This window comes from Microtus pennsylvanicus, chromosome X, assembly GCF_037038515.1.
Source record: "Microtus pennsylvanicus isolate mMicPen1 chromosome X, mMicPen1.hap1, whole genome shotgun sequence".
Taxonomy (NCBI): domain Eukaryota; kingdom Metazoa; phylum Chordata; class Mammalia; order Rodentia; family Cricetidae; genus Microtus; species Microtus pennsylvanicus.
In genome coordinates this window covers 84176229-84200390 of record NC_134601.1, presented here as the reverse complement: position 1 = coordinate 84200390, position 24162 = coordinate 84176229, and the positions used below count along the sequence as shown (strand labels likewise).

At 39.6% G+C, this 24162-nt stretch overlaps 2 protein-coding genes across 2 annotated transcripts; both read right to left on the bottom strand.

Annotated features, from left to right (window-relative positions):
* Window positions 1–168: 168 nt before the first annotated feature.
* On the bottom strand, window positions 169–19683 carry LOC142841678 (serine protease 55-like). The gene is made up of 6 exons (XM_075958573.1): window positions 19626–19683; window positions 18779–18947; window positions 4744–4991; window positions 3529–3668; window positions 692–838; window positions 169–213 (listed from the first exon to the last, which is right to left on the bottom strand). Exons 1-6 carry the CDS (start codon window positions 19681–19683, stop codon window positions 169–171), a joined length of 807 nt encoding a protein of 268 aa, XP_075814688.1.
* Window positions 19684–23067: 3384 nt separating this feature from the next.
* Window positions 23068–23376, bottom strand: LOC142840392 (diphthamide biosynthesis protein 3-like). Its single transcript, XM_075956933.1, has one exon. The coding sequence runs from the start codon at window positions 23374–23376 to the stop codon at window positions 23068–23070; it is 309 nt and encodes a 102-aa protein (XP_075813048.1).
* Between the last annotated feature and the right edge of the window lie 786 nt (window positions 23377–24162).

Genomic DNA, 24162 nt, shown 5'->3' with positions numbered 1-24162 from the left:
TGGTCTGAGTCGTATATTGATTCTGAGATCCATTTGTTATGGCTTTCAAAAGGTTTTTGTACCCTTCTAAATTAGTACTATTATCTGTCCAAGAGTCATCAGTTGTATTAGCATTGAGGGAATTTGCAGGCTCCACATTGTCATCTACAAATGGACTCCATTGTTGAATTATATCTGCCATGATTTTATCGAAAGACTCATTGGAAGTATCTGCTGCAAAATGCCAGGGTTTAGCACTATTAGCCTTCGGAGAGGTGTATGGCATGGCTGTGTCAGAAAAAAGATGGGATAATAGATTCTTATGCAAATTCCCTGCATTAGGTGAAGGGGTAACCTGATGATACTGAACTAAATTCTGTTCAGAATGTTGTGGAAGCCTGGCAACAGGCAATGACTTCACTTGCTTGGGTAGAAAACTAGCAGCTTGTGAGGTCTGGCTTTTTTTAAGTAACAATTTATAACCATCAGTAACAGAATTCCCATGACTAAAATTAAAGATTGTTGGGACATCTTTGATATGTTTGGTTTGTGGAGAAATGTCTATGTTTCCTTGCAAAAACATTGAAGTGGAATCAGGTGAGCCCAGGGTTGAGATATAATTATGGCTGTGTCTTATTTGGGGAACATGCTCATTTTCCTGCAATTTCCTACAGTGTAAGGAAGAAGTAGGATTCAGTAGTTTTTTAGATGCCTTGATGAATTGTTTCATCCAGGCAAAGTAGGGAGCTGTTCTAATGATGACTGTGGGATTTTGACATATTCTTGAAGTCTTCTGTATGAGGCCCACCAGTTCCCAGCGGTTCTTTAGGAGACATAGAACAGGACTGGCTCTCTGTACCTGAATAAAGAAACCAAGAAATATGTGTCACTTATGCAGTCTACTGTGCACAAAATTCATATACCATGTGAGGAAGAGGGGGAAATTCAAATAATAATCATTATCAAGCAGCCTCCAGAAATTACCAATGTATATGATAAGAGAATATAACAACTGTTGCTACTAACTACAAATTTTTGGACTCCTACAACCAACCACTTTATCAGTACTGAATTTGGATTTCTAAACTTTATACCAAACTTAATGTGAAAACAGAAAAGGACCAACTCTCTTCTGCATACAAAAATCTTCCCTTCTTTCTGTTTTCCTAGTAACACAACACCCTTTCAAAAGTTCAAGTTTTAAAATTTAAAAACCTTGAAATCATTCTCAGTACCTCTCCTTCTTCCACATCTATCACCAGTCTACCAACAAATAATGATCTGACACTTTAAATAATTTCCAAAAAAGTATTTTAGTAATAATTAAATGATTTTCTTATCTAGGAATGCTCCTATTATTGATAAAACTTGTGGTGTCCTTATGAAAAGGCACACTTTGTCCTTCTTACTTCTAATTTTAATACAGCATCCAAATTTATCCACTTAAAATCTAAGAAAGACTGCTACATCTTTCTGATTAAAAACCTTTCAGTGCTTCCAAGTCTTAACAATGTCAAAAAGCTAACTTTTATAATTGCTTATAAGACCTTTGAAACCCTTGTTACCACCTTGATATCCCCTACTGCTGTTAGCTTGGCTAGGATACTATAGCTACCTGGCTTCTCCTACCTGTTACATATTTCCACATCAAAATCTTTGTATTGGCTTTTCCTTTACCCTATACTTGTAACAGAGCTCTGATATCCAAATGACTTCTTTCATAATTTCTTCCACAACTCCATCCATACACTTTTTTTTACACATGTCTTTCCTGATTACCTAATCCTATTGAACAAAATTATATAAACAAAACCTCTTACATCTATTTTGTGTTGCAAATATTTTAGGTTAATACTGTCTTTAGAGTCCAGTTGTTCCAGACTGCATACAGAATTCAAGGTTATAATAAACACTGTTTTATGTTTGTCCTGGTGTATTTTACTCAAAATATTTAAATAGCACTTGTATTATTTACTTATTCTTGATCACCTTTCAAAAATACATAAAGTCATGAGACCATGAACAGCTCTACATTACCCTAGTTCAGATAAGGTTATTAATGTAAGAATGAAGAATGCATAAATAGTCTCTCATAAAACTGTTGTTTTGCATTTCTTCAATGTCTTCCCTTTTAGGGCATTTTCACATCCACTATAAGTAAACTTCAGAATATAAACTTTGCCATGCCATTTCTCTTGTTAAAATCTTTGCATGGCCCCCCATTCTTTTAATAATACAGTTTGTTTATGATAATAAGGTGATAACATATTTATAATCTGTCCCATAATTATTTGTCTCTCACTTCTCTCCTCCCTCCTACTCTACTTTTCCCCAAAAATCAATGTGCTTTTACATCTTCTAGACTTGTCTTATTCTGCCTCCTATGACCTGAATGCCATCACTTCATCTTATATTTAATATTCTATTTGGTAAATGGCTTTTTATCTTTAAGTTGTGGTTGTAGTATTAACTTCAACACACTTCAAATTAACCTTCCTTTTTACTTTCAGTGCTAATTTTATACTGTTATTGTACTATTGTTATCTATTGTATTTACTTTTCCTCCTGGGCTACTAGTCTCTGTCTTCTGTATAAGAACGTGAGCTCTGGGTGCTGGAACTAGGATGATTTTTCTAGCACCTCCATACTACTGTAAACCATCTGATGTTTGTGAGTACTCTGGCTCCTCTATCTCCCCTATCAGGCCGACATTCTAAGGACTGATCTCAGTTGTTTCTTCTCTATCTCACCAAATACACAAGAGTCCCCTAAGTGCTTACTTGAAGTTCTTTTGCAACTATGTGTTTCTAGAAACTAACATAAGGCCTGATACTTGATATATATTTCCAGAAATAGTACTGGTATTAATCTCATTCCTTGCAATTATCCACTACAAAACCTAGCTACTAACTCTATAACTTTACATGTGTTATTTCCTCATCTCAATCTGAAACAGTTTTGAAGAGTGTTCCATCTGTTCTTGCTTAATTAAGTTATTTGTCATATCTCAAAATTTAGCATCCATGGCTGGTCATACCTAATTCAGTAACTCAGTCCAGATCTCCACAGCTCAAGTCAATGCTTCCCTTGAAGTCTAGTCACTAGTATTTGTGTATGTGATTTCAAGTTGTCCAAGATATGTTGGTACCTAAAATTTTTCCTGCATGGGGCTTTGCTTTCTATAGCTTTACTACATGAATAGGTGGACTGGGTTGCATCTGTACCTTTTAAATCTCTCCACAGCTAAGTTTAAGCCATATTGTGTTCATTATGGTACCTACTGAGAAACTATAATAAAATTAGAAGCAGAAAGATTATTGTATTTTGTGTCTATTGATTATTTTATGTATTTCTCATTTGTATCTAAAACATTCCTTGTGGTAAACTCTATGTCTCTCAAATATCCAATGGAACTTTCCAATTTTTCATATTTGCCTGGCGCCAACTTCTTCATGTCCTGTTATCTAACATTTGTTTGCTTGCATATTTATAGAATCTACATTTTTATATTTCCTTCTTGTTATTAATATTTCTTTGGTGTGTGATTACCCAGCAGTCTTCTCGTGGTTGACTCTGAATACACAAGCCCTCAGTCTTCTCTAGATAGGAATGTTGATGGTAGCATGTTGAGAAATCTAGCAGCTGCACGTCTATCTTCTTTACTCTTGTGGTCCCAAGCTTCTTGCTACCTGAAGGTGTACATAATGGATGATGCTGAGACCCAAAACACCCAATATCTGACTTTAGTTTGTCACCACCCTCAATTCAATTACATAATCGTCCTAAGATATTCTTCTTTCCCTTCCTTTTCTTCCCCCTACTTTCCCCTTTCCTTTCTCTCCTCTCTTTAGACATCTTCTTATTTTGGACTGTCTGAACCAGTCACACCTTCCTTGACCTACTGTGATGCTTAGTATTGACCATCAACTTGATTGGATTAAGAAATACCTTGGACTGCAGGATGTGCTGGCACAAACCTTTAATCTTAGCCCTCAGGAGGCAGAGGCAAGCACATCTCTGTGAGTTAGAGACCAAGCCTGGTCTCCAAAATGTGTTCCAGGACATCCAGGGCTGTTGCACATTACACATCTGTTTTCCAAGAACGCCTATCTCATAAAAGTAACAATGAAAGAAACACCTTGGAGTACCTTTGCAAAACTCTGGGCATGTCTTATAGCATTTTCAAAGATCTAGCTCATGACCACTCTTAACAAAACAATGAAATAATCACTTGAATATGATAACAGCATTGAGCTATGGTTAAAGGTATGAAGTGCATCCTAGTTGGAGAGGTAGTCAACTGGAGGCATGCCTTTCTTTGTGCCTTCCTATACTCCTCTCTTCTACTTCCTGACCACCAAGAAGTGAAGACCAGCCTCCACCACAAAGTCCAAGTGTTCCACCCAGTAGACCGGGACAAGCAGCCATATTTGGAACTTTCTGAAACCATGAGTCAAAATAAATCTATCCTGTCTCAAATATTCTCTGTTAGATCTTTCATCATGACAACAAGAAAAGTAGTTAAACTACCTGGGTATAGAAAGAGTTCTGTAGCAAGAGTTGCGACTTAAACCCAGACATATCCCATTCCTTCCTTATGCTTCAGCTTATCTCCCAGTGGACTGAGGTGATAGAGACTTAATGACCTCCAATATTTCTTCTACATTATTCTTCCCACTTCAAAGACTGAATTTCTTTAGAAAATGAGTCATATGACCACAACCAAAAATCACAAAATAGTTTAACTTGAGTCCTTTAACTTACTCTGATATTCATACACATCACAGCTTCTGTATTGGCACTTAGAACAACTTTTCAAGGTTATATTTGGGGACTGAGATAGTGGAATTTCATCCCCGTAGATAGGCTCTTCCAAAATGAACAGGCCAATATCTGCTTTCACTGGATCATTTTCATCTTGAGGATCAAAGTTGGGATGGAGGCAAATTCTTTGTCCATGTGGAATGCTTTCTGGGTTATTTACTCCTGAAATGTCCAGGTGTGATAGTTTCCTAAGGTAAGAGAAGGATGTACAAAAATCTAATTGATGACAATAAATGATTATCCATATAATTTCTTATGAAAGACATCGTTTGGCAGCATACATAAAATTAAGTTATAAAATAACTCAGTTTTTCATTTATATGATATTATCTTATTCCAAGTCATACTGTGGTTATGTAAGGTCTTCTATTGGTCTTTGGTTTCTTCTCATTTCTACAGCTCTACCAACTATCTGATTCTCAAAAAATTGTTATGCATGCTGGGATCTTAGTGAATTCCATAGAATGGAGATTCAAACTCCATTTCAGATTTAACCATTCTCTAAGTTGAAAAATAAGTACAGACTCTCTGCCGGGGATCCCCAGCGTTCACAAGAGTCTGAGATTCAGGTAGGTAGTTTCCACTCTCCTTTCTGTCCTTACAATATCTCCAATCTCATCCCTAATCCTGTAACACCCTGCTTGTATGTGCCTCTCCTGAGACCTGAGAAAGCTTTCAAAAAGGTTCCAAACACACAAAAATGGGACCAAACACAGCTTCCTAGTCCCACAGTCTCACATGCTGGCTACCAAAGACACATCTCCTGGCCACTGCCTGAAGGCTTGAGCCACCAGTGCGCCATGACTGGGAGAGACCTCCTAAGTATCTTGGCTACAGACAAGGTGAGGAAGCTAATAAAGACTACAGGACAGGTGATCTGTAAGCTGATCCCCTTGCATGGGAACAATCCAGAGACAAGATGGGATGTGATAAACTTGTAGGCTATGGAGTCACCATAACTATTGTTACATGTCATCCTTTCATATTACATGAATAAAAATTTATATTACAGTTTTGTTTTACAGTCCAAATGGACTTATAAAGTTAACAGGTGCCTTTTACCTGATCAACTAGTCCTTCAAAATTCCTGCTTCACAGAAAAGACTGTCAGATATTCTAGTCCTATGGGTTGAAGATGGATGCCCCAGTGTTTTTTTCTTTTTCTTTTTTTGCTGTTTTCTTGGTTTCTATTTTATTTATTTAATTATTTTTTTAAATTTATTTATTAAAGATTTCTGTCTCTTCCCCCCCACCGCCTCCCATTTCCCTCCCCCAATTAGGTCCCCCCCATCAGCCCAAAGAGCAATCAGGGTTCCCTGCCCTGTGGGAAGTCCAAGGAACCCCCACCTCCATCCAGGTCTAGTAAGTTGAGCATCCAAACTGCCTAGGCTCCCACAAAGCCAGTACGTGCAGTAGGATCAGAAACCCATTGCCATTGTTCTTGAGTTCTCAGTAGTCCTCATTGTCCGCTATATTCAGAGAGTCCGGTTTTATCCCATGCTTTTTCAGCCCCAGGCCAGCTGGCCTTGGTGAGTTCACGATAGAACATCCCCATTGTCTCAGTGTGTGGGTGCACCCCTTGCGGTCCTGAGTTCCTTGCTCATGGATGCCCCAGTGTTACAGAGGACTGTCCTACTGAAGGTGAAAGTTTCTGTCCCACCCAGTCCTACAGCCATTCATTCCCAAAGAAACACACAGAGGCTTATATTAATTATAGACTGTTTGGCCTATTTGCTCGGGCTTATTATTAACTAGCTCTTGAAACTTAAATTAACCCATAATTCTTATCTATATTTAGCCACATGGATTGGTATTTCTCTCAGTAAGGCATTCTCATTTTGTTTCTTCTGTGTCTGTCTGGTGACTGTGTCTCTGCAGCAAACACAAGGGCAACAAAATTTATAAAAGAAGCAGTTTCAGCTAAAATCACATATTGACCCTCCCACAGGAATAGTGGGTGACTTCAGCACACCACTTTCACTAATCAATAGATCATCCAGACAAAAACTAAAAGGAGGAATGCTGGAGCTAACTGACATTTTAAACCAAATGGACCTAATATATATTACAGAACATTTTACCTAACTACAAAAGGAAATACATTCTTCTTAGTAGGTAATAGAACTTTCTTCAAAATTGATCATGTATTTGGACACAAAACAAGTCTCAATAGATTTAAGAAAATTGAAATAGGAACCTACATTCTCTCTGATTACCATGGATTAAAACTGAATATCAGCAATACAAACAAAAGAAAGGACACAAACTCATGGAAACTGAACAAGTCACTGAGTCACTGCTGAATTGAAAAATGGATCAAGACAGATAACAAGAAGAGAATTAAAGACTTTTTATAACTGAAGGAGAATGACTACACAACATACCCAAACCTGTATATACAATGAAGACAGTTCTAGGAGACAAATTCATAGTATTAAGTGCCTACATAAAAAAAAATTAAGAGAGATCTCATATTAACAACTTACACACTTGAATGTCTAGAAGAAAAAGAGAAAATCACACCAAGAGGAGTAGATAGCAGGAAATAATAAAACTGAGGGTTAAAATCAAATCAAAAAAGAAAAATCAAAGAATGGATGAAATGTGGAGTTTGTTCTTTGAAAAAAACAATAATATTGATGGTTAACTCTTAGAAAAATTAATAAAAAGATGGTGAAAGAAGATGTAAATTCATAAAATTAGAGACAAAAATGGGGACATCACAAAAAACAGTGAGAAAATTCAGAGACTCATAAGAACACACTTTAAAATCTGTACTCCCCCAAACTAGAAAACCTGAAAGAACTGAATAAGTTTTATAAATACAACCTAGAAAAGTTAAATCAAGATCAGATATCAATTTAAACTGATTCAAAACCCCTAATGCAACAGCAGCAGTGATTAAAGGCTTCCCAACCAAAGAAATTCCTATAGCCAAATGGATTCAGCACAGGATTCTGAGAGACTTTCAAAAAATTAACGCCAATTCTCTTCAAATTATTCTGAAAAATAGAAGCATAAGGAACATTGCCTAATTCTTCTTGTGAGAGAATAATAATCCTGATATCCAAACAGCATAAAGACTCAACAAAGAAAGAGAATTACAGCCCAATTTCCCCCATGAACACAGATGCAACAATAATCAATAAAATACTGGCAAATCAAATCCAAGAACACATCAAGAAGATCATCCACCATGATCAAGTAAGCTTTGTCCCAGATATGCAGAGATGGTTCAACATATATAAATCGATCAATGTAATCTACCATATAAGCAGGCTGAAATATAAAAACCACATGATCATCTCATCTCACTAAAGGCATAAAATATCTTTGACAAAATCCAACACCCTTTAATGATAAAAGTCTTGGAGAGCTTAGGGATACAAAGGACATATATAAACATAATAAAGGCAAATTACAATAAGCCTATACCCAACATCAAATTAAATGGAGAGAAACTCAAAACAATTCCACCAAAATCAGGAACAAGACAAGGTTTTTCACTCTCTCCGTGACTATTCAATTTAGTACTTGATGTCTTAGTTGAAGCAATAAGACAAATGAAGGAGATTATGGGATAAATTGGAAAAGAAGAAGTAAAAGTATTGCTATTTGCAGATGATGTGATAGTATAGTAAGTGACCTCAAAAATTCTACCAGGAAACTCCTACAACTGATAAACATTTTCGCAAAGTAGCAGAATATGAAACTAATGCATAAAAATCAGTAGCCTTTCTATATACAAATGGCAAAAAGAAAAACAAGAAAGAAACCAGGATTGTAGTAGTTTGAACATATAAACTTATAGGAAGTGGCACTACTAGGAGGTGTGGCCTTGTTGGTGTAGGAGTGGCCTTGTTGGAGGAAGTGTGTCACCAAGGGGTAAGAAGGACTACTCTGGCCAGGTATGCCCATGACTCAATGTTATGATGATAACCAACTACTTTCTGATAATATTTAAAGCCTGTTCCATAAGACACAATGATGGAGGAAGGTCATTGGTTAATTAATAAAGAAACTGCCTTGGCCCATTTGATAGGCCAGCCCTTAGATGGGTGGAGTAAACAGAACAGAATGCTGGGAGGAAGAGGAAGTGAGGTAAGAAGCCTGAGACAGACGCCATTCCTCCTCTCTGGGGCAGACGTGATGAAGCTCCGACCCAGGATGGACATAGGCTAGAATCTTCCTGGTAAGCGCACCTTGTGGTGCTACACACATTAATAGAAATGGGCCAAACAGTGTTTATATGAATACAGTTTGTGTGCTGTTATTTTGGGGCATAAGCCAGCCAGGGGGCCGGGAGCTGGGAGGCAGGAAAGCAGGCCCGCGGCTCCCTCAACAATAGAACTTATAACTGATACCACTAACAGGACCAAGAACCTGTGGCTAGATAAGTCATAGGCCCAAGGGAAGAACCTAGTACTATTTTCCTTCTAAAATGGGCATAGTATTAAAACCACTCCTAGTCACTTATTGCCATACCCATACATCAGTGCATATCTCAGCTCTCATCCAGAGAAGCTTCTTCTTGTGAAGATGGCATGTAACAGAGACTCACAACTGGTCAGCATGTAGAGTATGAGAGACTGCAGAGTGTTCAGCTGCTAATGTGACATCTATTTCATACCTCTATTCCAAAGGACAGAGATCTTCACAGAAGAGGAGGCAAAAAGATCATAAGAGACAGAGGTGGTGGGTAACATCAAAGAAATAGTGTTTTCCTGGTACCAGTGAAGTTGTGCATATAAACTCACAGCAATTGTGACAGCATGCATTTGCAAGAACAAGCTAGACAATAGTCCTAGCATGAAAGGGGGAAAAAGGGTTGTTATGATGTCTCACACCTAGCTCAAGAACTATTGATATTTGATAATTGCTAGAAGAAGAGTCAATTTTCTTAAATGGTAGGATGACCATATCCAGAGGGAGACCCCATACTCAGGAGTAGTTGAACAATACAATTTGGGCTACATGAACCTTACAAAGAAAGAGAGAGAACGCACATAAATTGGGGTGGGTAGGGAGGTAGGGGTGGACCTGGGTGTAGATAGGGTGATATAGTCGAAATATTGTATATGAAATTTTCAAAAAATTAGCTAAAATATTATTTAAAAAAGAATATAGAGGATAGGGTCAAGAACAGCATTAAAATATTCCAGAATCAACATCATGAATATCTGAACTGAAACAATGACCATAGGGAATGAAGATAAAGGTCTGAATGACATGGCAACTGAATTGATATCAGAGCAAATCATTTTGAACAAATTCTGCTTATAACCTTAGTAATATTAATGATTTCTGTTTCTTGCTGCATTTGTGATAAAAATGCAATCTCTTCAGATGACACAAAAGACTTCTATCTTTATCTTTGATGAAAAACTAGCATGTCTTCAAGAATAGAGATAATATCTGCCCTTTAAAAAATTTGAGGAGCAAATCTAGTCCTGGGAGCCAACCCAGTTTTGGGACACTGGCAGACCTGGATTAAGCCAATGATCTGACTTAGAGTCTGCAATCTCCACTGGAACTGGAACCAGAGTGGGACTGAACCAGCTACCTAGGACAGAGAGAGAACAAGCTCCACAAAGAGCAGAAGCCGGGACCAAATCTAGTCCCAGGACACAGTCACATCAGGATTGAGCCAACGAGCAGATCCAGAGTCAATGATCTCCACCGGAACAGGTACAGGGGAGCAACCACTGAGCGAATGAGTCAGAGCCAGAGACTGCTGAGGGTCTGGACATGAATCTTGGACCTTCAAGGGAGTAGACCTAAGCCAACACCCAGGAACTGGGACCTCCCAGGAACTACGCCTGATCCAGGACCTCTGCCAGCCTGGGTGTGGGTGAACTTGGGTCCTCCGAGGGAATAGGCAAAAACCAGATATCTCGGAAGGGCCAGGCATGAGTCTGGGACCTCAGATAAAGTAGGCCTGAGCCAGGACCTCTGTGGATTTTGACATTGGTCTGGGACATCAAAGGGAATAGGCAGGAACCTGGAACCTCTGCAGGTCCTAAGCAGGTTCGGGCGCACCTGAGCCTGGGTCCTCTGGGGTAGTAGATCAGAACCAGAAACCTTTCCAGGTCCAACTCCAAACCAGGGACTCTGCAGGAGGGAATTCAGACCAGGATTTACAGACACAGGTCAAAGTCATAACCTAGGCCAAAGTTGTCCTGAGGCAAGGAACTCTACGCTGGGCAAAAAATTCCACAGGAGTGAGACTGAAATAGCCACCTATGACAGAGAGGGCCTGAGGAAACAAGCTCCACCAGGAGCAGAAGTCAGGAGCAAATCCAGTCCTAGAAGCCAACCCAGTCCTGGGACACTGGCAAATCAAGATTGAGCCAATGACCTGACTCAGAGTCTGCAACCTCTACTGGAACCAGAGGGAGACTGAACCAGCTACCTAGGACAGAGAGAGAACAAGTACCACCAGGAGCAGAAGCCAAGAGCAAATAAAGTCCCAGGACACGGTCACATCAGGATTGAGCCAGCTACCAGATCCAGAGTCAATGATCTCCACCAGAATATGTACAGGGGAGTAACTGCTGAGCAAGTGAGCCAGAGCCAGAGACTGCTGAGGATCCGGACATGAATCTGGGACCTTCAAGGGAGTAGACCTAAGCTAACACCCTGGTGGGTCTGGGCATGAGTCTAGGACCTCCCAGGAACTGGGCCTGAGCCAGAACCTCTGCCAGTCTGGGTGTGGGTGAACCTGGGTCCTCCAAGGGAAAAGGCAGGAACCTGATCCAGAGTCAGTGATCTCCACCAGAACAGGTCCAACTCCAAGGCAGGGACTTTTGCAGGATGGAATCCAGACCAGGATTTACAGAAACAGATCAGCAACCTAGGCCAAAGTAGGCCTGAAACAGAAAGCTCCAAGGGAGCAGAGCAAAGCACAGGAACACCGAGCCATTTTTAGAAACAGATGTAACCAATGGGGTAACTAGAACTGTGACACTGACTGTACCATGAGGAACAACCATCTGAGCTTTGGATTCATTGGCACCTAGAAGATTATTCAACAGAATCTCAGACAGCCCCAACCACACCTATTAGAGGAAAAGATGAATAGAAAAGGCAAGATCACATGCTATACCACAAAGAACAACACAATACCAGTAAACCTAAAGACCCTACAACAGCAAGGCCTGAACAACCAAATATGGATGAATCAAAAGAAAATAATCTAAAAAATACCCTCAAGAGAATGTTTGAAATTCTTAAAGATGAAATGAGAAATTCCCTTAAAGAAATTGAAGAAAAGACAAACAAAAAATTGGAAAATATCAGCAAATCACTTAAAGAAAACCAAGAAAAAAAACCAAACATATAAAAGAAACTATCCAGGACTTGAAAACTGAAATAGAAACAATAAAGAAAACACAAGCCAAAGGAATTATAGAAACAGAAATCATGAGAAAAAGATCAAGAACCACAAACGCAAGAATGAACAGCAGAATACAAGAAATGGAACAGAGAATCTCAAGCGCTGAAGATACAATAAAGGAAATAGACTCATTAGTTAAAGAAAACATTAAATCTAAGAAAGGTTGCCGGGCGATGGTGGTGCACGCCTTTAATCCCAGCACTCGGGAGGCAGAGGCAGGCAGATCTCTATGAGTTCAAGACCAGCCTGGTCTACAGAGCTAGTTCCAGGACAGGCTCCAAAGCCACAGAGAAACCCTGTCTCGAAAAACCAAAAAAAAAAAATCTAAGAAAGGCTTAACACTAAATATCCATGAAATATGGGACATCATGAAAAGGCCAAATCTTAGAATAATAGGTATTGAAGAAGAAGAAGAAGAAGTTCAACTCAAAGGCCCAGAAAATTTATTTAACAAAAATCATAGAATAAAACTTTCCCTACCTAAAAAAAGATTTGACTATGAAGATACAAGAACCTTAGAGAACACCAAATAGACTGGATCAAAAAAAAAAGTCCTCTCACCACATAATAATCAAAACAATAAACATACAGAGTAAAAAAAGAATATTAAGAGCTACAAAGGGAAAAGGCCAAGTAACATACAAAGGTAGACCTATCAGAATTTCACCTGACTTCTCGTTGGAGACAATGAAAGCCAGAAGGTCATGGTCATGCATTATGCAATAAGAGAACATGGATGCCAGCCCAGACTACTATACCCAGCAAAACTGTCCATCACCATAGAAGGACAAAACAAGATATTCCATGACAAATCTAGATTTCACCAATCCCTAGCCACAAACCCAGCCCTACACAAAATACTAGAAGGAAAACTCCAACCCAAGGAAGATGGCCACACCAACAAAAACACAGACAATTGATGATCTCATAACAGCAAATCCCAAAGAAGAAAAAAATGCCCAAATTATCATCACCAACAATGAAGACTAAATTAACAGGAGATAGAAATCACTGGTCATTAATATCCCTTAATGTAAATGGAGTCAACTCACCTATAAAAAAATGGGCTAACTGATTGGATATGAAAATCCATCCTTCTTCTGCATACAAGAAACACATCTCAACCTCAAAGACAGACATTGTCTCCGAGTAAAGGGTTGGGAAAAAAATATACCAATCAAATGGACCTAAGAAACAAGCCTAATATCTAACAAAATAGACTTCAAGCTATAATCAGTCAAAAGAGACAAAAAAAGGTCATTTCATATTAGTCACAGGAAAAATCCATCAAGAGGAAATTTCAATAATAAACATCTATGCCCCAAAAACAAGGGCACCCTCATATGTCAAAGAAACACTTCTAAAGCTTAAATCATACATTAAACCCCACACACTAATAGTGGGAGACTTCAACATTCCCCTCTCACCACTGGACAGGTCAATCAGACAAAAAAAATGAACAGAGAAATAAGAGAACTAACAGATGTTATGACTCAAATGGACTTAACAGACATCTATAGAATATTCCATCCAAACAGAAAAGAATATACCTTCATCTCAGCACCTCATTGAACCTTCTAAAAAATTGGCCACATACTCAGTAACAAAACAAACCTCAACAAATACAAAAAAAATGGAATAACCCAATGTACCTTATCAATCACCATGGTTTAAAACTAGAATTCAACAGCAATACTAATTCCAGAAAACGCACAAACACATGGAAATTAAACAATGTTCACCTGAATCATCAATGGATCAAAAAAGAAATAAAGGGGGAAATTAAAGACTTCCTAAAATTCAATGAAAATGACCACACTACATACCCAAATTTATGGGACACAATGAAAGCAGTGTTAATAAGAAAGTTCATAGCACTAAACGCCTATGTAAAGAAGCTGGAAAAATCCCACACTAGTGAATTAACAGAACATTTGAAAACTTTAGAACAAAAAGAAGCAAGCTCACCTAAGAGAACTAGATGGCAGGAAATAATCAAATTGAGAACTGAAATCAACAAAATAGAAACAAAGAAAACAATAAAGAATCAATGAAACAAAGAGTTGGTTCTTCGAGAAAATCAACAAAATAGACAAACCTTTATCCAAACTAACCAAAATGCAGAGAGAGAATATCCAAAATAACAAAATCAGAAATGAAAAGGGGGACATAAAAACAGAAACGGATGAAATACAGAGGATCATCAGGTCATATTTTGAAAACCTGTACTCCACAAAATTGGAAAACTTAAAGGAAATGGACAACTTTCTGGATAAATATCACTTACCAAAAGTAAATCAAGACCAGATAAGCAAATTAAACAGACCTATAACTGCTGAAGAAATAGAAACAGTCATCAAAAGTCTCCCAACCAAAAGCAGCCCAGAACCAGATGGTTTCAGCTCAGAATTCTAGAAGACTTTCAAAGAAGAACTAATACCAATACTCCTCAAATTATTCCACATAATAGGAACAGAAGGAACATTGCCAAACTCTTTTTATGAGAATACAATTACCCTGATACCCAAACCACAGAAAGACATTACTAAGGAAAAGAATTACGGACCAATCTCACTTATGAACATTGATGCAAAAATACTAAATAAAATACTGGCAAATCAAATCCAAGAACACATCAGAACCATCATCCACCATGATCAAGTCAGCTTCATCCCATGATGGAGAAAGGTCATTGGTTAGTTAATAAAGAAACTGCTTGGCCTGATAGGTTAGAATGTAGGTGGGTGGAGTAAACAGAACAGAATACTGGGAGGAAGAGGAAGTGAGCTCAGACGACATGCTGCCATGCCACTGCTCTCCAGGGCAGACACGATGAAGCTCCGACCCAGGATGGACGTAGGCTAGAATCTTCCTGGTAAGCGCACCTCATGGTGCTACACACATTAATAGAAATGGGCCAAGCAGTGTTTATATGAATACAGTTTGTGTGTTGTTATTTTGGGGCATAACCTAGCCAGGTGGCTGGGAGCTGGGTGGCAGGAACACAGCCCACCGCTCCCACTACAATCCCACAGATAAAGGGGATTGTATGTTCAACATACAAAAAATCTGTCAACGTAATCCACTATATAAACAAGTGAAAAATAAAAACCACATTATCATCTCATTAGATGCCAAAAAAGCTTTCGACAAAATATAACATCCCTTCATGATAAAGGTCTTGGAGAGAGCAGGGATACAAGGAATATACCTAAACATAATTAAGGCGATATAGAGCAATCCAACAGCCAATATCAAACTAAATGAAGAGAAACTTAACAAGACAAGGTTGTCCACTCTCTCCATATCTATTCAATATAGTTCTTGAGGTCTTACGTAGCTAGAGCAATAAGACACCAAAGGGAGATCAAGGGAATACAAACTGGAAAAGAAGTCAAGCTCTCACTGTTTGCTGATGATGTGATAGTTTACATAAGTGATCCCAAAAATTCTACCAAGGAACTTCTAAAACTCATAAACACTTTCAGAAATGTAGCAGGATACAAGATTAACTCAAAAAAATCAGTAGCCCTCCTGTACACAGATGATAAAATGGCTGGGGAAGAAATCACAGAATCAACATCCTTCACAATAGCCACAAATAGCATAAAATATCTTGGAGTAAGTCTAACCAAACAAGTGGAAGACTTGTATGACAAGAACTTTAAATCTCTGAAGAAAAAATTGAAGAAGCCACCAGAAAGTAGAAAGATATCCCATGCTCTTGGGTAGGCAGAATTAACATAGTAAAAATGGCAATCCTGCCAAAAGCAATCTACAGAATCAATGCAATGCCCATCAAAATCCCAGCAAAATTCTTCAAAGACCTTGAAAGAATGGTACTCAACTTCATATGTAAAAGCAAAAAAAAAAAAAAACCTCAGGATAGCCAAAACAATCCTGTACAATAAAAGAATTTCTGGAGGCATCACAATCCCTGACTTCAAACTCTACTACAGAGCTACAGTACTGAAAACAGCCTGGTATTGGCATAAAAACAGACAGAAGGACCAATGGAACCAAATAGAAGACCCGGATATCAATCCACACATCTTTGAACACCTGATCTTTGATAAAGAAGCAAAAAATATCAAATGGAAAAAATAAAGCATATTTGACAAGTGGTGCTAACATAACTGGATATCAACATGTAGAAGAATGAAGACCCATATCTATTACCATGCACAAAACTCAAGTCCAAATGGATCAAAGACCTCAACATAAAGCCAGCCACACTGAACCTTATAGAAGAGAAAGTGGGAAGTACACACGAATGCATTGGCACAGGGAACCACTTCCTAAATATAACCCCAGAAGCACAGACACTAAGAGAAACAATCAATAAATGGGACCTCCTGAAACTGAAAAGCTTCTGTAAAGCAAAGGATATGGTCAACAAGACAAAACAACAGCCTATAGAATGGGAAAAGATCTTCACTAACCCCACATCAGACAAAGGTCTGATCTCTAAAAGATACAAAGAACTCAAGAAATTGGACACCAAAAGATCACATAATCCAACAAAAAAATGGAGCACAGACCTAAACAGAGAACTCTCAATAGAGGAATCTAAAATGGCTGAAAGACACTTAAGGAAATGTTCAACATCCTTAGTCATCAGAGAAATGCAAATCAAAACAACTCTGAGATTCCATCTTACATCTGTAAGAATGGCCAAGATCAAAAACACTGATGACAACTTATGCTGGAGAGGTTGTGGGGTAAAGGGAACACTTCTGCATTGTTGGTGGAAATGCAAGCTGGTATAGCCCCTTTGGATGTCAGTGTGGCGATTTCTCAGAAAATTAGGAAACAACCTTCCTCGAGACACAGTAATACCACTTGTTGTTGGGGTTTTTTGTCCTGCCCAGTCGCGCAATCGTTAAGTCCCAAATCACACAGTTTTACATTAACTATAAACCGATTGGCCCATTAGCTCAGGCTTCTTATTAACTCTTCTAACTTATATTAACCCATTATTCTTGTCTATGTTAGCCACATGTCTTGGTACCTTTTTAGTGGAAGGACCTCTTAAAAGAGCTGCAAGGTTTTACAGCTAAAGCTGAGTCAGGAACTCTCTTAAATGATGCACATTTGCCTCTAGCAAATAGAGCCCACCTGAGAAAATGCTGCTATCAGTAAGCCATTTTTAACTCTATTATTTTTGTCTAGAATTACTTCCCAAGATCACAGGCTTTATGTGGATGCAGTTGTCCATTGGGTGCCATTTGTTGTCGATGTTTTTATCCTACCTGGTTCCTGCAATCTTTAAAAATCACACAGAGTTTTATTTTAACTGTAAACTGATTGGACCATTAGCTCAGGCTTCTTATTAACTCCTATAACTTATATTAGCCCACTATTCTTGTCTATGTTAGTCACATGGCTTGGTACCTTTTTTAGAGAGGCAGTCACATCTTGCTTTTTCTGTGTCTGGGACAGGACTGCATTCTCTTCCCAAAATTTTCCTGTTCTCCTTGACCCATCTCTACTTCCTGTCTGGTTGTCCTGCCTATACTTCCTGTCTGGCTACTGGCCTGTCAACATTTATTTAAAATATAATTGACAAATAATCCCACACCAACCACTTTTGTGTATATATTCAAAGGATGCTCAATTGTGCCACAAGGACATGTGCTCAACTATGTTCATAGCAGCTTTGCTTGTCATAGCCAGAACCTGAAAACAACCTAAATGCCTCTCAACTGAAGAATGGATAAGAAAAAATGTGGTACATTTACACAATGGCGTACTACACAGCAGAAAAAAATAACGGCAGCTTGAATTTTGCAGGAAAATGGACGGAACTAGAAAACATTATTTTGAGTGAGGTAACCCAGACACAGAAAGACAATTATCACATGTACTCAATCATAAGTGTTTTTTAAACATAAAGCAAAGAAAGCCAGCCTACAAACCACAATCCCAGAGAACTTAGGCAACAATGCGGACACTAAGAGAGACTTACATAGATCTAATCTACATGGGAAGTAGAAAGTAAAAAAAAAGACAAGATCTCCCGAGTAAATTGGGAACATGGGAACCTTGGGGGAGGATTGAAGAGGGGAGGAGAGAGGCAGGGAGGGGAGCAGAGAAAAATGTAGAGCTCAATAAATATCAACAAAAAAAATCATTTCATGTTATTAATCTGTTTATTTTTATGTATGCCTGTGTATGCACATACTACAGCAAGTACATGGCACTAGAGGACAACTTGCAGGAATCAAGCTCAGGTCATCAGGCTTTGTGACAGGCAAGTTGTAACCACTGAACCATCTCTCCTCCCCTAGATATTATATCTTTCATCTATGACTCCTCAGAACTTAGTTTTGAGCATGACAACAATGAATATTTAATTAATCGGTGAGAGAAAAAGAAATGAAAAATAAAGTGAGAGAAAACAGAAAAGAGATTGGCTAGGTAATTGTAACAAACCGGTTATGTGATTTCAGTACAAGAAAGTGATTCTTATCAGCATCTTCTTCATTGAGTTTCTCTGGAATCTCAGCAGGAGTCCTAAAAAGAAAAACTCATTTAACAGATCCAAGACCCAAGAACATTCTTTCTCCCCCTACTCACGTTTTTTTCAGACAGTTAGCTGTAGAGAGAATCAGCCATGGAGTCAGGACAATACCCTGACAATTTCCAGGTATAGATACCAGCCATGGTATGTCAATGTGGGGTTCCACTGGTAGCAGATTTCCAATCAACGAGCTTGAACTCAGACTCTGTTTCGGCACTTGATGCACTGAAAAGGGGTATGATAGAAATGAGGATGATGAAGAACTTTCTATTTTTTTTTAGTTAATCTACTCAAATTCAGCTGGAAAATTTCTGCTGCATATTCAGTTTGGCCTAACTTCCTTCACATGTGTGGTTTCTTCTGTGTGAGTAGATGTGTGATATCCCCCACCATGACCATAACTCGATACTACATCTCTTCTCTATGCATTTAAACTAAATGAAAACAAGGTTTGTACAAGGAAAGGTAGGCAAAGATGTTCTATCTGATGCAGTGCCATTTAAAAGGTGGGGCAGAGCCGGGCAGTGGTGGCCCACGCCTTTAATCCCAGCACTCGGGAGGCAGAGGCAGGTGGATCTCTGTGAGTTCGAGACCAGCCTGGTCTACAAGAGCTAGTTCCAGGACAGGAACCAAAGCTACAGAGAAACCCTGTCTCGAAAAACCAAAAAAAAAAAAAAAAGGTGGGGCAGAAAGTAGAGATAGAGAGAAGGGAGTAAAAAGAATAAAGTGAATGTGTAAATGTAGATGAGGGATAAGAGAATGAGAGGAGGCACCGAAGAAGGAGGCTAAACTAGTTCGGAAAAGGATAAGAAATGAAATAGGGATGAGACAGACAGGAGAATGGTCTTTGGACATAGAAGGGAAAGAAAAATACATAAGGATATTCAGGTATCTATGACTTACCACCCCTGCAGTAGGAAACAAAACAGAAAACACAGTAAAACCAGAGTAGAGCCTTCATTTTGGCTCTACTGGCAAGAGCTGTGTTGTGGAGATCCTAAGGCAAGAGCAACTCTAGCGGAATGAAGCAGAGTTCAGAGGTTACAGAATGTCTGACATCATAATACCTACTGTGAGATTCTTTCTCTTATAGCCTTCTTAGTGCTCCTTAAGATAGGGAACTGGAAATAGCAACAGTTTAAAATCAAGCATTATTTTATTTTTAAATTCTGGGTCTTACAGGGCTTTTTGGCTTAAATGAAATAGGAACTTTATTACCTCATGCAATTGAAAACTCAAAGGATAATATTAGCTTCAGAAATAGTTGGGTATGGGTGTCCCAGGGTTGTCCCTTTTCACCTCTAGGCTCCATGCTCCCCTGATAACAGGCTGTATGGTGACCCTGATAACACTGTGCTTTCATGGTGTTGAGGCTGGCACTTGCCAGCCACATTGGGATGAGAACCAATATTTTCAATAACTCCAGCCAATGCCTCCTTTCTCTGTTGGGGCATGCAGCCATTTCTCAAAGAGCCCAGCCAATAGATGCATTCATAGTTTACCTCCGGAGGCCATGCAAGTGGCCTCGTCCCATGCAGACACATAAGAAGATCAGGAAACAGAGTGAAGAAAGGAGAACAGGCAGGCAAATCAAGTCCCCAGCACGCTCTGGGGCTTGAGAAGCCTGTAACCTGGTGCTGTCCTTCCTGTACTCTCTTAGTCCTGCCCCTTCCTGCCCAACTCCTTTACTTCCTTCACAATAAACACAGCATTCCTTCCATCAACCTCTCAGGCTTCAAATTAATCACCTTCATTCCAAATTGTGTCTGGACCTTTGTCTAATGAAGTCCCCATGCCATACTCACATACTCACCCATCCCCTGACTGTGTAGACGTGGATGCTATTCAATCTGCTCCCAGCAACATTCTGCTAAATTTGCTTGTAGCTGGTTGGTTTGTTTTTATTTTTGGAGATGGGGTCTGGATAGGTAACCCTAGTTGGCTTCAAACTTGTAGCAATCCTGCTTCAGGCTCCTGCATGCTGGAATTGCACGTGTTGAGCCCACCATGACTAGCTACTCTGCAGTGTGAAGGGAGCCCAGTTCATAATATGGTTGTATAAATGCCATTGTGAGCCCTTTCTGTGTTTAAATAGGTTTCAACCTGTGTGTGTTAGATACACATGACACATGACAGTGTGAGGGCTGAACTGAATTGTAGGATACCCATTAGTGTGTACAGAGACCTGGAGACCTGTTTGGTGTGAAGCCCCTGGCATATTTAGTAGCCAGTAGTATTGGTATAGTTGAGGGAAAACTGTTTTTCTTTATTTGGGTAGAAAATACTTTCTTTTTCACTGTGCTGCTAAGAGCATTCTGCCTGCCTCAGTCATCTGAGGGTGGGTCTGAGACTGAGCACAGTCCAGGAACTAGATGTAGCACGATTAATAAAAAGTCAGAGACAGATATTTGGGTTCAACCTGAAGGTCAGAAAAACAAAACAGACAGACATTGACTCTTAATAAAATGTGGGACTATTAGTAACAACAGAAAGACAGATATTGGAGTTCAATTTGAAGGTCAGAAAAGCGAAACAACCAGTCACTGGTTCTTACCTCTACCTCAGTCCAAAATGGTGATCCTGCCTCCAGGAATCCTCAGAATGAGACTCAAAACTCTGTTTTGTTTTTGTTTTATTTTTTGAGTGGGTGGGTATAGCATAATTATTAGCTATTTTCTTTCTTTTTAAAAAGAGTTTTATTTAGTTGTATGGGTGTTTTGTCTGCATCTGTGTCTGTGCCCCACATGCATGCCTGGCATCCACAAAGGTCAGAAGAAGGCATGAGAACACCAGGAACTGGAGTTACAGACAGTTGTGAACTATGTGAGTGCTGGGAATTAAACACAGATCGTCTTGGGCAAGTGCTCTTAACCCATGAGTCATCTCTCCAGTCCTGCTGGCTATATTTTGGTTGCAGGAGCCACACCCCCAATCTGCTGGATACCAATGCACTTTCAAGTCTGTGTATTCACAGCAAAGCTGTGTTTACAGAAACTTTTCAAACTTCTGCACAACTGAGTCTGACTTCTTGCTACTCTCAATCCTCAGTGAGGGAAGAGTTCAGCTCCACAGTTTTCTCTTTCTCAAGGTTAGTCCTGCTCAACAGGACTGAATGTCTGATTTGGACACCATTATGTGTACGCTTATTAGTGTGCCCTCATGGGCATGTCCATTTAGAGCCAGCTCATATTTTCAAGCTCACCCTCTGCTGTGGAGGTGTCACTTATTAGGACTAGTGGCCACACGGGCTGTGACATGTTACAATTGCTGTTATATGAAGACTCAACCTAACCTCTGTCTGAAATGTAGGCCCCTCTGTCATTTCAAGAAATAAAGGTCCGGATACAGAAATACTTGCTCCAACCTAGCAAAATTATTCATGTACTTTCATTTTCCAATTTGGCAGACATGACACCTCTCACTGACACCAGTTTTCTTCCATTGGCTGTATTTCTTTTTCCCCTGTCCTATCATAAGGGATGCACCGTGTATCAGGAGCTGTTTCTTCTACCATTTCAGTCTAGCTTTTCCCTCCTCAGTCACTAACTGGAAGTTGTAGAGAAACTGTGGCCTCACAGTCAATACCATGACTGAACTCTGTGCACGAAGAGCAAAAGGAATGACTGCCAACAGGAAAAATGCAGTCCCAGCAAGGTCAGGTGACTAGCTACCAAAGGAGCCAGAGCGCAGAACCAGGAAAGGCACAGATTTCCTTAAGTTTCCAGGAAAGCAAATGACAAAAAAAGGCCTCATCTGAATCAGCTCCTCAACTCCATCAAAATGTTAGCTTTTAAAATAAAGACCCTGCAGGCTGCAAAGATGGCTCAGAGGTTGGGAACGTGTCGTGTTTTCAAAGAACCCAAATCTGGGTTCCAGCAACCCATGTTGGGTTGCTCAAAACCATTTGCAACTCCTGTTCCAGGAAACCCAATGCCTCTGGCCTTTCTGAGCAGCTGTACTCAACATGCATATACCCCCACACAAATGGACACACACACAATAAAAATAAAATAGTAAATCTTTAAAAATAAAATAAAAAGCCTCAGGATTAAAGTGGATGATGATGTTTTCAGAAAAATGAGTTAGTTTTATAATATTCAAATGATGCACCTGGGAGAAAGAAAAAGCGCCTTCCTTTAAATTCAGATGAACAATTAAGAATCCTTCCAATCCTGTATAAGCATAAAATCCAGGGCTGGCCCTGTCTCAAAAATAAAAAAATAAAAAAAAGTCCAGGGCTGACATGTCACAGGCTCATTTCTTGTGATGAATCCAGCGGCTAATAATGATCCATGCCCATGGAAGAGCAAGCCACAGACAGCTGTCTTGTAGAGAGGTGGTTTACTCAACACCTGATCCATCCACCTGGGCTCATTTCCTGCTGCTCAGGATTTGGGTTCCTGAGGGCTTCTTCAGCATTTAACTCTTGGTTGGTTGAAGATGCTGGGACTGTTTCTCCACACATAAACTTACTGTTATCATAAATCACTTCTATAATGAGAGAGCAGCTAGGACACGTTGTCACGTCTTCTCCACTCTCCAACTCTTCCTTGGTGATTGAGAAGTCCCCACAGGGACAGGGGTAGAAATAAGTCTCTGAGTCCTTGCCATATTGAAAGTCCTCGATCTCCACCTCATCATGAAACACCGCCATGGTCACCAAGTCCACCACATCAGTGTCCCTAACTGTACCGGGAGCCTCTGGGGGTTTTTTTTAATGCTTTTTAAATGATTTATCAGATCAGAGAACTCTTGTGAGAAGCTACGTTCTTGGCTCTATAGAATGAGTGGTTATTCTATAGGTACCATTGTACCTTTGGAATATTTATGTATTCATCTTCAGATTTTTGTTGGTTGGTTGGTTGGTTGGTTGGTTGGTTGGTTGGTTGGTTGGTTGGTTGGTTGTGAAAGGCCAGGATAAATCCAGACCCCCCTCCCCTAGCAGGAAGGGTAGAGCCAAAAATCTAGGTTGGCCGGTTCAGTGGCTTTGTTCCAGGAACTGTCTGACCACAAAGTTAGATTATATTCTTGAGAACAATCTTGAGAAACAGGGAGTTACCCCCTTGTGATTATCACTGGTATTTTCAGAATCTTCCAATGATGCCCTCCCTACCCGCTTTGGGTTGTGGTTTCTTCCCTTAAATACCCCTTCTCCCAGCTATTCGGGGTCTAACTCCTCTACCCCTGCATGGGATATGAGTCTCTGCCCTAGCACACTGGTTTCTGTCAATAAACCTCATGTGATTACAGCAAGGACAGTCTCTTGTGAATACTTGGGGGGGAGGGTTGTGTTATCCCGAGACTTGAGTGAGAGTCTTCCAACTCCAGGAGTCTTTCATTGGGGGCTTGTCCTGGGATTGACAACCACCCTCATCTCCGAAGACCCACTTAGAGGTGAGACATTGTCTGTGTCTTTGTGTTTCCTTGCCGACTGAATTCA